The sequence below is a fragment of the Balaenoptera borealis genome (assembly GCF_965194805.1).
Source record: "Balaenoptera borealis genome assembly, chromosome: 3".
In the NCBI taxonomy this organism is placed as follows: Eukaryota; Metazoa; Chordata; class Mammalia; order Artiodactyla; family Balaenopteridae; genus Balaenoptera; species Balaenoptera borealis.
In genome coordinates, this window is record NC_138866.1 from 164,966,846 (window position 1) to 164,983,973 (window position 17,128).

The 17,128-nt window shown below is 41.1% G+C and overlaps 2 protein-coding genes across 24 annotated transcripts in view; one reads left to right on the top strand and one right to left on the bottom strand.

The window, feature by feature from the left end:
• The window catches only part of SEC61A2 (SEC61 translocon subunit alpha 2), a 27,858-nt gene extending 22,400 nt beyond the window's left edge, over positions 1-5,458 (top strand). For all 10 annotated transcript variants that reach the window (XR_014242627.1, XM_082385553.1, XM_082385563.1 and 7 more), the window contains 3 exons: positions 1,438-1,629; positions 2,107-2,183; positions 4,394-5,458. Coding sequence is in view for 9 of the 10 variants with exons in the window: in XM_082385553.1 (XP_082241679.1) it covers positions 1,438-1,629; positions 2,107-2,183; positions 4,394-4,580 (456 nt within the window). In the remaining variant the exon portion in view is untranslated. The remainder of the gene's footprint in view (positions 1-1,437; positions 1,630-2,106; positions 2,184-4,393) is intronic.
• Positions 5,232-17,128, bottom strand: part of NUDT5 (nudix hydrolase 5) — a 25,865-nt gene continuing 13,968 nt past the window's right edge. For 8 of the 14 annotated variants that reach the window (XM_082385680.1, XM_082385670.1, XM_082385679.1 and 5 more), the window contains exons 4-10: positions 16,660-16,758; positions 15,407-15,456; positions 14,026-14,133; positions 12,508-12,603; positions 11,806-11,907; positions 10,161-10,413; positions 5,232-8,040 (exon numbers count right to left, since the gene is read on the bottom strand). In XM_082385680.1, the coding sequence (XP_082241806.1) occupies positions 10,181-10,413; positions 11,806-11,907; positions 12,508-12,603; positions 14,026-14,133; positions 15,407-15,456; positions 16,660-16,758 (688 nt within the window). In that variant the 3' untranslated portion in view covers positions 5,232-8,040; positions 10,161-10,180. The remainder of the gene's footprint in view (positions 8,041-10,160; positions 10,414-11,805; positions 11,908-12,507; positions 12,604-14,025; positions 14,134-15,406; positions 15,457-16,659; positions 16,759-17,128) is intronic. The other 6 variants (XM_082385672.1, XM_082385676.1, XM_082385667.1 and 3 more) reach the window with 5 other exon arrangements.

The window sequence follows — 17,128 nt, forward strand, 5'->3', positions numbered from 1 at the left end:
CCCTTAAAACTACAGAATTAGAGAAGAGTAAGAGCCTTTATTGTTTTCAGAATACGTAGTTCTAGAATTTGTATTCCCCCAAAGAATTATTTTTTTTACAGTCATTCCTGAAATACGGTGCTTATTCTATGCATTTGTCTTAACGTGCTACCTTTTGTATTGTAAGTTGTAGTGACGTATCTTTCTGCTTTTATGGAAGGCCATTTTTTAAAATGTAAAGTTTAATAGGATGAGACAGTAATTCTTGAAAGGCAGTTGAAGGAAGTATGATTCCCTTTATCTGGAATAGTTGACCCTTGAACATGGGTTTGAGCTGTACGGGTTCATTTAGACGCAGGTTTTTTTCAGTAGTAAACACTTCAGTACTGCACGGTCTGCAGCGGGTTGAATCCTGCGATGCAGAACCGCGGATACGGAGGAGCCGTATACACAGAAGGGTAACAATAACTTATATGTGGATTTCGACTTCATGGAGGGTCGGTGCCCTAACCCCCTCGTTGTTCAAGGGTCAGCTGGACTCCTTTTCCATTCATTTAACAGAAATTGGATTGCCTGTGGTGAGGGGAGGTACTGTCCCTCCCCTCATGAGCTAATAGTCTGGCAGTCATTATTACTATGATAATTTCACAGTAATAAATGCACTGAGTGGTTGTATAGATTGTGTTGTGATCTTAATGAGTTTTTTTTTTTAACGTGAGAGAGCTATTGGGAAGTTTAATTTGTCAGGGCTTTTGATTTGGAATCAGTGATTCTAGGGGCACAGTAAATGAATCATTTGGAAATTGTAAATTCAGGAACCAGACATTTTAATCATTGCATCCAAAAATTGCTTTCCCACCCTCTATGCCCAGAACTTTTATTTAATATGAGCAAATACATGCTATTCCCATTTCTTTTACTATAAAAATTATTAAATGTTTGTGTGGATAAAAAAATCCCTTTATACTTATTAAAAGACTACTTTTTACAATATACAAATCATATAAAGTTTAGGCAGTGAGTCGTTAGTCTTCTGTTAATATTTCAGTTGATTGCATTCTTAATAGCATACCTTGAAGTGAAAGAATATGTATGTACTCTTACATAGTTCAGAAAATTTCTGACTATAAATGTTATCAGAGATTGATGTGATCTATTCCTGTCTTCAGGAAGAGAAGGAAGATTCTTCTTATAGAAGTACTATAATTTTTTTAAAAAATTGCTCTTGTTAATATATTCACAATGTCTTTTATGTAATAGACACTCACTATATAAATTTTTTTTTACTCACTATATAATTTTGTAAGAGTGAAGATATCAGACACAAAAGTAAATCCTTTAAGTTACATAGAATCATTAGCTGTAGGTGCTTTGAACTTAAAACATCGTCATAATTTTTGAGGAGTTTGAAAAGTCACAGAAATGTGACCATTTGTGCTTTTTATTCTTGTTCTATAGGACGTCAGTGGGGGAGGACCTGCTCGTTCTTACCCAGTGGGGGGCCTTTGTTACTACCTTTCTCCTCCTGAGTCCATGGGCGCCATATTTGAGGATCCTGTCCATGTGGTTGTTTATATCATCTTCATGTTGGGATCATGTGCATTCTTTTCTAAGACGTGGATAGAGGTGTCTGGTTCCTCAGCCAAAGATGTAAGTATTTGGTTTATTTGAAAATGAAAAAAAAATTCATAATTTTTAGGTGTCAAATGGTAATTGATACACTTACTTTTGTAATTTAAACTCAAATTCATACATTCTTAATGAGGTAATGTCATCCCCAGGGAGTTAAAAACTACAGGTAGTTCCTGGAAAGTGAAAAATTCTTAGATTTTACAATGGTTTTTGACCATCCAAAGCTCAACCCTACCCGACAAAGTCTTATTCCTTAGTATTTAATTTCTCTTTAGGGAGGTGATAATTAAGGAAAGATTGAGAAACCCTGGCTTAAGGTATGGCTAATGTGGTTGTGCAGCATTGTAGCCTCAGGGAATATTATGATATGACAGTGTCTACTTCAGTCTTCCCGTATTTTACTTGTTAGCGTGTGGAGAGCACTTCACACAGAACCTAGTAGTAAACAGTGAAATAGTTAGAGTTTGATTTTAAAAGTTGTTTTTCTCTTCGCAGGTAGCTAAACAGCTTAAAGAACAGCAAATGGTAATGAGGGGCCACAGGGATACCTCTATGGTTCACGAGCTTAATAGGTAAGGAAGGCCATTAGACTCAGTCTTTGATAGGAGAGAGAGAATGTGTGTTACATACACACACGTGTTCTTGGTTTTTCAATCTATCATTTGTTCTCAGATGTTATTTAAATTCATATTTGAAGCATTTTTCTTCTACTTAACACAAAAGAACCAAAATTTAACACAAAAGTGAATTGTTCTCCACATCAGAATTGACACCTAAATTATTATTTTAATTGAAATTATGTTCCCTTCACTGCTCAGCCCAGTGTTAAAATGCTGTAGGTCAGAGGTCCTCGTCTGGCTGCACTTAAAATCACCTGGGAGCTTTTAAAAAATACTGATATCCTGCCTCTAGGAATTGTGATTTATTTGGTCTGCGGTGGGTCCCAGGCATCAGTTTTTTGTTTTTTTGATAACAGTTTATTGAGATATAATTCACATATCATGTAATTTACTCATTTGAAATATACAGTTTAGTGGGGTTTTGTTTTTCAGTTTTTTTTTAGTATATTCTGAGTGTGTAATCATTACAATATAATTTTTAAAACATTTTCATCACCTGGAAAGAAGCCTTGTACCTATTAGTTATTCTCCATTCCTACCCACCCTCCCACCTCCCAGCCCCAGGCTTTTTATCTATTGTCTGTAGATTTGCCTGTTCTGGACATTTCATATAAATGGAGTTATATGCGATCCTTTGTGAATATCTTTTTCATGTAGCATAATGTTTTTGGGGTTCATTCATTATTTGTGAATAATATTCCCTTGTATGGATGTACCACGTTTTGTCTGTCCATTCATCAGTTGATGGAAATTTTGGTTGTTTCCACTTTTTGGCTGTCATGAATAATGCTGTTGTGAATGTACCTGTTCAGGTCTTGTGTGGACGTATGTTTTCACTTCTCTCAGAGTGGAACTATTGGGTTGGGTAGTAACTGTTGAACGTGTTGAGGAACTGCCGGCCCTTCTCGGGAGCAGCCGCCCCGTTCTGCATCCAGGCGCGGTGTCTGGAGCTGCTGCACGTCCTCACCAGCACTAGTTCTTGTTTTGATTTTAGCCACCTAGTTGCTATGAAGTGGTATCTCATTGTGGTTTTTCCCTCTTCATTGTGGTTTTGATTTGCTTCTCCCTGATGAGTAATGATGTTAAGCATCTTTTCATGTGTTAATTAGCCATTCGAATATGTTCTTTGGAGAAATGTCTCTTTTGCTCATTTAAAATTTCTAATTGGGTTGTCTTTTTGTTACTGTTTATAAGGTTAAAAAAATATTTTCGATGTATCTCGTCAGGTAAATGATTTGCAAATATTTTGTCCCATTCTGTGGGTTGTCTTTTCACTTTCTTGATGGTGTCCTTTGATGCACAAGTTTTTAATTTTGATGTTCAGTTTTTCTATTTCTCCTTTGGTTTCTTTGTGCTGCTTTTGGTGTTGTATCTAAGAAGCCAGGGTCACAAAGATTAATCCTCTTATGTTTAGGTCTGTGACCACTCTGAGCTCATTTTTGTTTCATGTGAGATAGGGGTCCAGATTCCTTCTTTTCCATGTGGATAGCCAAGTGTTCCAGAACGATTTGTTGAAAAGGCATTGGTATTTTAAAGTTTTTATTTACAACATGGAATAGATTGCAGAGTGGTATAATGAACCTCTGCGTCCAACTGTATCCAGCTTTAGTCGTTACCCTTCTCCCATTCTTGTTTCATCTACTGTCTTCCCCATCCATGGTCCCTCGCCCCCGTCTTTTTTCCCCCTCCGGAGTATTTTAAATACAATCCCATTATTTTTAACAGTTCTCCAGGTGATACTAACATGTGGCCAAGGTTGAATTACTGTTGAATAGGGTCATCCAAATCTTGTCACATAAATTTGATACTTAGAAAGCATTTTGATATTTACTCTTCATCTACAAGAGGGAGCTAAAGGTTACCCACTTACAAACAATATTAAACATTCCAATACTTAAATCACAGTTGAGGTATCTCCTCTTCTGCTGTAAAAATCATGTATTGCCTTTCTTGGCTATTAACTGGTTTCTTGAAATCAGGGAGTCAGATCACTCCTTTCATCATTTTCATCAACACATACCTGTGCACAGCCCTGGACGAACCGTCAGTACTGCGGACAGTTCCCTGGCACGTTAGTTTAATTTTCTTCCGCCTGTTACTGCTGCCCCCTGCTGCCCCTTCCCGTGGGCCTCCCCTGCCTGACTCGGGGTTTTGTCTTCCAGGTACATCCCCACGGCAGCTGCGTTTGGGGGCTTGTGCATCGGCGCCCTGTCGGTGTTGGCCGACTTCCTCGGGGCCATTGGCTCGGGCACTGGAATTCTGCTTGCAGTCACCATTATTTATCAGTATTTTGAAATATTTGTTAAGGAACAGGCTGAAGTTGGCGGGATGGGTGCTTTGTTTTTCTAAATGTTCCAGTATTTCTTTTTGTGTGTGTGAAAGGGAAAATATTTTGACTCATTGTTTTTGTCAGATAATGCTGGCTCCCCTTTCCTTCTCTCACAGTTTGTTTTCAAGTGTTGACCATCTCATTCCTGAAATGGGCACGGAGCTAAGCCTGTGTGCAGCATTAGTACCAGCTGCCTTAACACTAAAGTTTACATTATTCATTAAAAAACCTACATGCAGTGTTGCCTGTGATGCTGGAAACCAATGTACCCGCCTTGCCATGTTCGGTTGTGACGGTGACGTGGATCAGTCTTGCACACAACATTCAAGACACTCAGTATTCCCCCCACTTGTTTAAAAATAAATGTAGTTCAAATTGCCACTTTCCAGTATTTTTGAGCTTATTTAATGAGTTCTGGATCATTTATATCTAATCTATATTTTAGATATAATTACTTTTTATACTTTTTTATCTCATAGTATCCACATTCCCACCCTCCCCCGTTTTATTTGTTCCTCCTCAAAGCAGCCACTTAGCCCAGATAAGCAGAATCAAGCTTTCAGAGTCAAATCTGGCACCAGAAACAACTGCTTATAATTACTCTGCCTGTTTGTTTTCCATTCCCCTTTCCTCCCAGGGACAGCACAGTCGGTGCTGTTTTACTGTATTGGCTATGCCTTCGAATTCCAACACGTCACTTGAGAATACTCTTCAAGATACTATGCCCCAATTTTTTTTTTTTTTAATCCCTAAAGCAAAGATCTAATTCTCAAGCAATGTCTGTAGTTCAGTGGGGGTGAACAATGAGTAATTCATGCTAGGAATCTGTGTATGTTGTTGTACTTTATAGCAGCAACATGAGTGTAAACAGTAGACAATAAAATTTTATTTAATAAAACTTTTGGTTGTGTTGGAAAAATAAAATCTGGTATTAAATGATTTCTAAGATTATATAGGTTCATTATATTCATACAAAATTCATCCTGAGATACCTATTGCAAATGTATTAGTTTAATCCTAAAAATATTGAGGGACAGTGGCCAACAAAAGGGTACTCAATTTTGTGACTAACATTTGGAAAGACCAGAAAAAAAAAATGGTCACAAACAATATCCCAGCCTCCTTTTGAAATAGCACAGTTCTTTATAAATAATTCTTTTGGGGGGGGTGGTGCTGTGCTGCGTGGCTTATGGGATCTTAGCTCCCCGACCAGGAATCCTCTGTAGTGAAAGCACAGAGTCCTAACCACTGGACCGCCAGGGAATTCCCTAATTCATTTTTCAAAGTATGTGCTTTATTGCCCAAAAAGATCAAACTTAATTTTTCAAAGAAGTCCTTCTCATTCATATGGTTTTCTATCGTTTACTTTCTTACTGCAGGAAGTGTATCTTATTTAGCTTAGGATCACAAAGCCAACTAATTTCAGGAGGAAGGCAGAGAGAATACAGGCAGGCAGGAGGGTAGCCATGTCCACTGGAGAGCATCTCCTGAGGGCCTCAGACCACTGTTACCATGGAAATACAACCCAGTGTTACAGCTATTTTTCCCCAAAGAAGGTGGAAATACAGCTTTTAATAATAAACCTTCAAAAAAATACTAATAAACCTTCAACGTTTAAATACTGATGATACACTAATAGGGCCAGCCAGTGAAAACACCCAGACTGCCAGTTCTCAAACTGACAGAATTTCCAAAGCATAGCCTTTGATATTCACAGAGAACATAAACTGCATTAGGGGATGTTCTAGGATTTAGGTGTCACTTCTGAACTGCACTCTTAGGAAAAGAAGAAGGCAGAAAGGACAGGCAGGGGTTACAAACCTCTGTCCTCCATCAGCATTTGAGTAGCTTTATCAGTTGGCATGGGGAGTGGTTTTGCAAGAGTTGGAGGCTGTTTGGAGACCAGTCTGTGTGCTTGAGCCTGTGCATTCTCTGCCTTGGCGTCTCTTGATTTTGATGAAGAGCAGTAACGAGGGCCTTGAGTGCTCAGGGAAGAGGATTACAGTCCCTGGAGAATCATGATGCCCATAACTAAAAATAAGGATTTAAGAGGCACAGGGGAAGGCTACTATTAGAGCAACTAGTTGGGGCTGAATTTTCATAGTATTCACAGGGAGAGTAGACTTCATCTATACAGTTCTCTAGTTGCATGATTCTTTCCATTCTTTTTAGGAAGTACAATATAAAGATCTATTTTTGCTCATAAAAATATCTCTAGGTAAGACAGTGAGCCTGCAGACAAGCAAACTGTACTGCAGCCCTTTTGGCATTAGTCCCCTGATCTTATCTGGATCTGAGGGGCCTGGCGAACCCCTGGTCCAGGGCTGGAAACATGACTTAGGGGTAGCCAATGAGAACCATCCAGAGACTTCTACACCAAAGAAAGAAGCAGTAATCCTGGAGCCTCTGAGGCTACAGAAGTCCACACAACAGCCAAGCTCAAGAGGTAAGAAAATGGCCAATGACACCAGTGGACCTTGAGGATTGGGGGCAGGGGAGGTTTGGGCATGGCATGAGCCAGAAACAATCCATATTTTCCTTTAAAGAAGCTTGTATTGGGTTTCTGGTACTTGCTAACTGTGCTGGCTACACTCACAGTTTAACACCAAGACAATGCCCCAAACCATGTAAATCTTATTACTATGGGTTTGGTTTTTAGAAACTTCAAGTACTTTTTGAGGTAAGGATAGGAAATGAGATTCTGAAGTATATACACGTGCTTGAGGGAAGGGCCCTGTATTTTCATTAGCCTCTGAACCTTGGTACGTGAATGAATCGACCGTTTTTCATTACATAAGAGCTGGTCACCCTCCAGTAGTTAGATGGCTATAAGGACACTACCTAACTGGAAACATTTGCTTATTACGAATGTTATTCTCTTTTATATCCTCTGCTATGCAGATTAATTCCATATAGCAGATAATTAGGAGAGGCCAAGAAAGTCCCTATATAGGTCTGTCTTTTAAAAAAACTCTAATGCCGTAAACAGTTGTTTGCATACCTCGCCACATATTTTTTAGTGGGGGTTGGGAAGAGTTGACCTAATTGGAATTCAGGGCTATTTTCCTATGAAAATGCCGTATCTCCTGGATTAGAGTAGAAAAGTTAACAGCTGAGCTTTCTTTTTTGAAAGCTGTATTAAACATTATCTGCATTTATGTTGTTCTTCTTTAATATTAGCTGGAGTCTAGCATTTAAATGAAGGCTATAATCTACCTGTAATTACAATTCCATACCACCACATGCATTCTGTGCTTTTATTTTATGAAAAAACTAATTTCAAATTTCCATTGCAACTAAGCTGAATACAAAGTCTTAATGATGGAGGCCTGTGTCCTGGTTACAGAAACACGGCGACTGTCCTTTGGCCTTAAAACTTCAGGAAGGGCACTTCAAACGGCTTCGTGTTTGCATGTTTCAGCGCCAGAGCGTAGGAATAGACTCTGGCGTCCACTGTCAGATGTTCATCAGCTACCAGAGCTAGAGGAGGCGAAGAATACAAGTCAGATAATGAAGTTGATAACGGATAATAATACCCCTTATCAGCCAATCAGTGTTTACTGAGCGGCTACTATGTGCCAGTTCCTGTGCTAGATGCTGGTGGTATAGTGATGAACAAGACGTTTCCTGCCTTCAAGGATCTTACTCTAGCAGAAGAATAAAGGATGTAAAAGCAGGACTACGTTTCCAGCATGATATAAGAACAAGAAAAAGTTAAAAGACAGAAGAGCACATATACCAGGTGATGATTCTATGTTTTAAACAGCAAAGCTTTAAGTTTATAGATCCAACTGTTACTTCATAGATCGCTCACTACAGGGCTTTGTTGCGCTGAAACTACACAGTAATGATGATTCATGCATCCTCTCCACTGTCAGGGACACACACGTTCCATGTGCAAGTTAAGCTGTGTGCTCGGAGGGACTGGAATGAGGTCTCTGAATCTGACCACAAGGGCCTTTCATGAGAACTTCTGTTTTACTCAGGTGGAAGCCCCCAGATTTCCAATCCGCCTCTTGTTTCCCAGCCACTTGTTAAGGAACAAGCTCAGAGTCGGTTTGACCCTCAAAGGCAGGGTTCTGTCCTGCTCATCTGTGCCAGCAGGTGCTGGGCGAGTGCTGAAAGCTATTCTTCCTAGCAAACTGAACTCCACGTGCCTTCCTACTCACTTCTCAAATGGTACATGTGGAATAAATAATTTGATCACTATATTGTGATGCTAGTAAAGCCAGGAACACTGGTTCTTTGCCCCTCCCTCTTCCTATATATACAGATCCTTCTACCTCCCTCACTATTTTCCCCCTCTTTTAAGGCTGGAAGGGAAGTTACTGGAAAGGAGAAGGAAGGAATTATTTTTAAAAGGACATTTTTCTAATACAAAAAATAAAAACAATAGCACATAACCTTCAAGCATTTGTGTGTCACCATTATCCCATTTAATTTTACTCCTGCCTCCTCAGAGGTAGGGGCTGTCTTACTGTTTCCGTTTAATGAGAAGAGCTAGGAACCTGTTCTGAGCTGTAACTAACACACAGTTGGCTGAGCCTCAATCCAGCCAGGCCTGTCGGCCTCAGAGTTGTGCTGTGACGAGTGGCCACGGCTCTCCCCGAGTAAACACCTCATAAATCACTGCATCTCCTCACAACGAGCACTTCTAACTCTGACTCTGGGATCCTAAGGTGGTTTCTACCTTAGGTCTGGTCTATAAAAAGGTAACGTAGGGATGGAGGCTGTTTGGGAACCTGAAATCCCAGCAGTTTTTGAAAGATCCCCTTGACTTTTCAAACACAGACGTCAGAAATAAAACTGTACGCCACTGGTACTCACGGGAGGAAGGAAGAGACTGCTCCCAAAGCTTCAGGTCAAACAATGCTTCAAGTTAATTTTTGAAATAAAAACTTAACAGTATTCAAATTAGGAGATCACCCACTTCTTTGTCGTGAGTGACTGGAGACGAACCCAGCTGGCAGAGGAGCCCCCAAAGGCCCTGCCACGTCTTTTGCAGTATCTCCTCGTGTAGGGTTACCGGAGGACATCGGTCCATGGAACCTTACTAATTTTTACAAAGTCCTATGAGACGGGCTGACCAGGAACCACATGTAGCTGCATGACAAGTAGTTTACTAAGGGGCACGCTGCTAGTTAGTTCATTATATCAGCTTATCACACTGCGTATATGTTAGATGCCTAAATGTTTGTTAAAATCTCCTTTAACTTAGACCCCACACAAAGAACCGTCCAACATACTGGCATATTTGAGGATCAGTTAAGAGATTATTTACTATACCTTTGCATGGCAGGGGTTAAACATTTAAGGTATAGAATAGTTTTGGCTAATCAGCAGGCCTATATCTTGACTGTTCTGTAGGATTAAAAAAGCCCCTAATGAAAGCTTTCACTTGACACGGAATGTTTTGCTCTTATTTTCAAACTCTATGCCACCTGGAAAGGAAACTTATTATGTAGGTCAACTGCAGTCTTATAACAGTTTCTAGGTATTTGAGTTTAATGAGGAAGAAGAGAAAGAAATAGAATTATATTTAGTACCCCGTTGGTGGGGATGGGGAAAACAGAGAAAGTGGGGTAATCAAGAATGCTTACCATCAAGTCTCTTCAGCAGGTCATTCTTTGGTAAGGAAATCACTTCCACAAATTCTAAACAAACAAAGTGCAAATGAAAATAAAGCCGGACACCAGGCGAGCCCACCTGAGCAATTCACAGTGCCACGGCCGCTCCCGCTGCACCACACGGCACTCAAGGCTAGCCCCCAAGCGGGACACGTACCTCCATCTCCTGAAAACAAACAGAAGGGGGACATCTCAGCAAGGCCCGGAATGGTCAAACACTGCAAGGCTTTTGTGCAAGACGTTATCAAAAAGGCTATAAGAGTTTAACAGAAACCTGGGTCTCTACTAATTTAATTTATACATGTGGTAAAATAATTCCAACAGTACAAAGTTATTGTTCTCCAAATCAAATGTTTTAATGGCCAAGTTTAAAGCATATTCTGTGATATGCATATATGTATTTTTAAACTTTGTTAAAATATACATAACATAAAATTTACCAATTCAACCATTTTTGAAGGTACAAATTCAGTGGCATTAAATACAGTCACATTGTTGTGCAATCATCAGCACTACGCATCTCCGGAACTTTTTCATCATCCAAAACAGAAAGGTGGTACCCGCTGAACAAGAATTCCCTATCCTCAGTGACCTCTATTCTACCTTCTGTCTCTATGAATGTAGCGATTTTAGGTATCTCACATTTGTGGAATCACACAATATTTGCCCTCCTGTGTCTGGCTTAATTTCACTGAGCAAGATGTTTTCAAGCTTCGTGTATCAGCATGCCTCATTGCTTCATGGCTGAGTAATATTCCATTGTAAGAATAGGCCACATTTTGTTTATCCACCTGTTAATGGACACTTGGGTTGTTCCACCTTTTGGGTATTGTGAATGATGCTGAATGAACACTGGCGTCCAAGTATTTGTTTGAGGCCCTGCTTTCAATTCCGGGTATTTACCTAGGAGTGGAATTGCTGGGTCACCTGCTAATTCCATGTTTAGCTCTCTGAGGAACTGCCAAACTCTTCCTCAGCATGTTATATTCGCTAGTTTGAAAACTGGGCATTTAAAATTAGCTGCAGTGGGAAACTGGAACACTCAGGAACAACTAAAAGGGATGGGAAATGGAAGACCTCCACTCTAACACATGATTTACGGTGGTGTCTGTGTCACCACCACCTTCTAGTGGGGCTGCGAGAGCACACGGAACCGACAGAGGCATTAAAGCCTCTGAATCCAAACTTGCTAAGAAATGTGGAGCAAAGAATTTCCCCAAAGCTTCACTAAATATGGAACTCAACAAAAACAGTTAATATGGCACTGTGCTGTAGCACTTCTGCCATTCTTACACTATTGATGGAGACAGAAATCAGAGTGATTTTGAAGATTTTCACTGTTTACGATTTAAGGCCTGTAGCTGATTACTAAGCGGGAATAAACTCCATATAGAAAGTATGGAAATTTGTAATTGCACATTTTTTATAAAGAAAGCATAAAAATCAATGAAGTGCTAAGAGAAAAATGCTGAAATACATAAGATTAGGAAAATAGCCAAGAGTACCAATGAAGCATCTCTGAAAGACCATTATTCTATTAACAAAAATCAAACTAGTAGCAAGTTAAAAGAAATTTAATGCAACGCAACCACTGTAAATGTAGCCAACACATGCTTACCTGGCTTTGGCTTAGGCCTTACGTTTTCAGCATCGTCTCCATTGATAGTTACGGTTACGATATGTGTGGTACAGTTTGACAAGCCTGGATCCATACAGACAGCTGGGGAGAGAAGCAGCAGATCACCTTTCCAGACACTAGTCAGGTGTCATTCGTTTCATCACTTAAATGTCTTTAGAGGAAGAGTGGGCTTGTAACTCATAGTTTATGTAGAAGTTATGCAGGGGAACTGGTTTCTCCTATTCCCTTAGTATATACGCTGTAGGCCTGCAGAGCACGTGTGTGGTTAGTACTCATATTTTCCCCAGAGTTCCTGAGGAAAGTTTGGTAAAATCTGAGGGGTTAGATGCGGTAAAATCCTTTCACCACATCAAGAAAGTCTTCTAGTGAGGAGCACAGCATACGGACGAGATGAGTAAGTAATAAAGCTTAGAATGTGGAAACCCTGAAAGGCACCCTGATTTCATAATTCTTCTCCAACTTCAGTCCTTTATGCTCAGCCGTGCTCTCATGGGGCAGGGAGGTTCATTCTCAGGTGACCAGCCCTCATCGAGGATTTCTCTTCAGTGAATTAGCTAATAAATAAATCCCTGACCATCAAGAACACCCAAAGAATCAGCCCTTTCACATCCAGAACAATCAACTGCTTGGCTAATTTTCAAGAGTTTGTCCCCAAGCACACACATGGGAAGCAGCACGAACCTGGGGAACATTCAGCAACGTCGCCCTTGTAGCCAGTTTCTTCCTCGAGCTCCCGAAGAGCAGCTGCTTCTGGGCTTTCGTTCTCATCGATGAGACCTGCAAGTCCCAGTCATGTGAGAGGTGGGACAGGGAGCCCCCTTCTTCTAACACACAAGCTGCCGAGCTACGTGTGAATAATCAAGCAAGAGGTTTGGGAAAAGTGGGCGTGCAGATAAAACTGATTCAGGTTTTGATCTTTTATAGAAAAATTAAAGGCAAAAGAACACCCCTGGGCAGATTTAGTAGGTTGTGTTCCTCGTGTTTAGACCTAGATGTTTTTGTGAGCATCTCAGCATCAAGGTTGTTGTACAGCACGGACCTCCTGGGCGGGTAAGTGGCTTGGTGGTGGCCAACTGGCCCCAGTTTTGGACTAGTCATGTGACTACAGCACAGGAAGCCTGTGCTTTTTTTTGTTTCCTCACATGCGAGTTGGGGACAGTGTTTCCCATCTTGCCTTCCTCCCTCAGGGCCATATGGAGGGCCCTGTAATGCAATGCTAGGATAAATGTCACCTGGGAGGGAGAAGATCGGGAAGGAGGGAAGTAGGGGGGAGGGGACTGTGGGTAACACTAGTTCACTGTGAGGAAGGAGTAAACGGGCCGAGTGGGAGGAGGCCAGCAGCATCGCAGATCCTTTCTCCTGAAAGGAATTTACAGGATGCAAAGAAAAAGTGAAAAGTGGGCTATTCAATCACTTTTGTTTTTTTGGGCCACACCACGCCGCCTGTGGGATCTTAGTTTCCCGACCAGGGATTGAACCGGCGCCCCCTGCAGTGGAAGCTCAGAGTCTTAACCATTGGACCACCAGGGAAGCCCTCAATTACTTTTAAAGTTATTAATTTCTTCAGTGAAATGGCAAGGAAATGAGAAAGAAAATAAAGCTGTTACTTATGTGTTACTATGGGATGGACTCTGAAAATACAGAACTTAAACCACTAATGATAACTGAGATCTAACCTCTTCAGATGGGAACAAGCCAATTAAGTCCTATAAGGATGCACTGCATTCAATTCTAGATACTTCCTGTACAACTGAAAAAATATTCTAGTTGAAATTAAGATGATTTCCTTGGCCTGTATACATACAGGAGGATCATGGTTCTTTCCCATTCACAGTTTCTGGAGTTAAGAGCCAGGCCTAGTTATTACCGTAAATTCACCAGAGGCAGGTCATTAGTGATGGAAAACGAATTACCTTGACAAATTAGGAAAAAGCAATGACTCACAAGAGGCTAGAAAGAACGCTGCAAAGAGGAGGGCAGGTGGCCTTGAAAGGTGAGCTGTGATACCGCTACGGGTTAGCGGATCACTGGAGTGTGGCCTGGAGTGCCTCACTGCAGAAGTGGTTTTGTTTTACTTAAAACTGCATGGACAGATGAACAGGTGTTCAATGTCTAAGCTCTGCCGTTCTCAGGCTCTGCCCTGGCTCAGTCCAATAGTCCCTGAGGGGCCATTCTACTCCCCAGTGTTCAGTTACTCACCGGCGGGGAATTCTAGGCAGTAGCCCCCCATCGGGGGTCGGAACTGCTTCACCAGAATGATGCATTCATAGTGAAGGGTTCTTTGCAGCAAGGGGATGACCGCCACACCTGCCAGCAGGAAATAAAACCAGGAAACGCCAGTGAAAGGTCAGGAACGCCAGGAATTTGTTTACAGCAATCTAACAATTGATAAAAGCCCACATTTTAAGAAATGCTGCAGCTGAAATCTGTCTTGTATTTGCCATTAGCAATAGGAAGTTAATTTAAGCTACAATACTGGCAGTTAACTTTGGAAGTTATTCTCATTAAAAAAAAGCAAGGAAAAAATAATCACACTTCCATGTTACTTAATTTGTCTTTTTATAAAAAGCTTGTTTTTATTGCCACAATTTCTTTAAAATAAAATTGAAACTAAAGTAAACATTTAGCCCAGGGTCCAGGACAAATTTTGGTCTACACGAACCTCTACAGGCATCATTTCTTGCCCTGCTGCAGCCAGGCCGCTGCTGAAGCTACACTGATCTCTGTGCTCTTGGATTTCCTTTAAGCAATAAATCAAGTAAGTTCCAATGTTTGTCGTATATGCTAACTAGACTGAACTTCATTGTTTTAGGATAAAAGACCCTTTCTCCCAAGTTTACTTGGCCTTCAAACCAAACCCAAACCAAAAACCACTGGATTCTGGAAAACACAACTGCTCAGGAGGACCACTCGGCTCCTCTCGCTTTCCCGGTAGGAAAACACAGCAGCTGCGGCAGCTGCTCTACTTCCAGGAAAAACGGAACACAGAACAAAATGGAAAAATACAAGGGAAAAACAAGAAAGACCTATTGCCCAACTTCCCCTAGACCAGAGGTGGTTTTCAGGACTGTTTCTGGGATCTTTGCAGTCAAAGCATTCATGCCTGGAAGGGAAAGTGAACTGAATGAACAGTCTTTTCCTAAGTCGTTTCCTCATCAACTTATAAAAGCAAGCGGTCGGAAAGCGCCAAGTCATGCCAAATAAGTTTTCCAAACGAAAGGCTCTCACCCAGATCCTCTGACCAGAACGCAAAAGATTTCTAGAAGTCATAACACATCTAGATACAGTATGTGGCTTCAAATTACACTGACTTATGTTTGGCCTTAAGTATGATGACATCTTCCCCTCAAAAACACTGTTCTGAGCTTAGGTAACAGGAACCGGAAGTTATTTATAAAGAAAGCTTGATTTAGTTACATAGTGTTGCAAAATAGAACGCCAGAGTTAAAGATAAAAGATCATACTTGAAGATAACCCTGCTCTGAGGTCTTGGTTACAGTAAAAAACCCTCCTACCCCCAGTCTCCTAGTCCTGTGTGGGACTTCCTTTCAGGAGAGTTCTAACAGGTTTGCACTCATACCATCAGCCGACTGGCCTTTCCTCGTTGTCCGCTTCACAGTTTCCCAAGTTCTGTTCAGGCAGACAAGAAAAAACAAAAGCATTAGTGCTGAAGAGGAGACTTCTTAGGTTTTGTGTGTATAACCAGCACCTTACAGGTGCAAAGCATGCAAATGAGCTAAAGATAGCGGCCAGGAACACCACGCAATAAAGATCTGTATCAAAAAAAGAGCCAACCGTGCTTTCCCACAGCTTCTAAAAATTATCAGAGAAAACCACTGCCTCCTACATCTAACTCTCTACATCTAAATAGAGGGCCTGCTCATCACTGGAGCTGCCTTTCAAATCAGCTTTCAAATCATTTACTCAAAACACTTCAGTTTGGATCATAAATTTGCGAGAGCAGCACAGCTGGCGATCACAGCTTTAAAGGCGATTAATCAGTCAGTGCAAATCCAGCCCCTGTGCAAATTCCAAAGGATATCCTGCATAATGTAAACCATTGAGACGGTTATTTATAGTTTAGATTTTAAAAGCTGTCACCTCAACTACACAATTTATGAAAGTAGGACCTTCCTATTTATTAATTGAGGAATTAATAAATTTAGATAAGTACTCTGCTTTGCATGTGTGAGATCCTGTCTAAAGGGAAAATGGTCCCTAGAAGAACAAGTGGGGTGAGCGGCTCCTGATCCCCCCTTACAGCCTTATTCCTGACTAGCTATTTGTTTCAGGGAACCCAGTACTGACGATCCAGTTACTGGAACACCATGTTGTTTAAAGGGGGAAGGGCGTATGAGGGAATTTCCTCCTCACTCTCTTAGCCCTTCAACAGAAAAAAGCAGCGGTTAGAGATGGGGGTAAAGAAGCAAACAATTTTGATTTAAAAGAAGGAAGACATCTGGGTGGCTCCGGAGAAAGAAAGAAAGGCATCCACATCCGACATCTGTCTCCCTACAGTAAGACTGAGTGTAAGAGGTACTCCTTGGAGGAAACCTCGTACTTTTTATCTGGCTGTCCTTGAGGCTTGGACCTTGCCACATTTCTATTAAAAAGTGTCAGAATTTAATCAAGTTAAAAAAAAAAAAACTTTCTGTAAACTGTAGGTCTTTTAGTATTGCACCCAAATTCTAAAGGGCAAATATGTCAAAAATGAACCTATGAAAATCAACCAGACTACCAGGACGACTCACAGCTGCCCACATTCCTGTTAGTAGCAAGAAGCCAACCAACAAGCCATTCTGATCAGTCAATAACTCGCAAGTGACAAAACACCTTCTGGCCCAGTTCTCTCTGCTGCCTCCTACGGTTAGAGTCCTAAAGACTGAAGAAGACAGTGCTGGGAAAAGCACTGAAGGTCCCATCCCCAACACACTAGGAATAAAGGAAGCAAAAAGAGGAGCATCATTATAGTGCTTACGATGAAGTAAATAAGCAGTATGGAGCCATAAAATAGGTACATATTTATAAGAAACAGTAGAAGAAGAGCGCCCCCCGAGAGCTCCAGTCATCTCAGAGGGACTCAGAGAGGAGAGACGTCCATCTGATTGTTGTCTTAAAAGCCTCTTGTAGCTTTAGAATTCTGATTCTGGTTGAGTTACTCCATTTTTAGTCTTTGTTATAAGGAAAGCCTGTTTTACTTTCTTCCCTCTCGTCAACCAACTCCAAGAGGCAGGCAGGGCGACAGAGGGTGAGTTCAGCTCTCTCCTGAATGTCGATACAGGGGCACAGAGCCGGCACATCT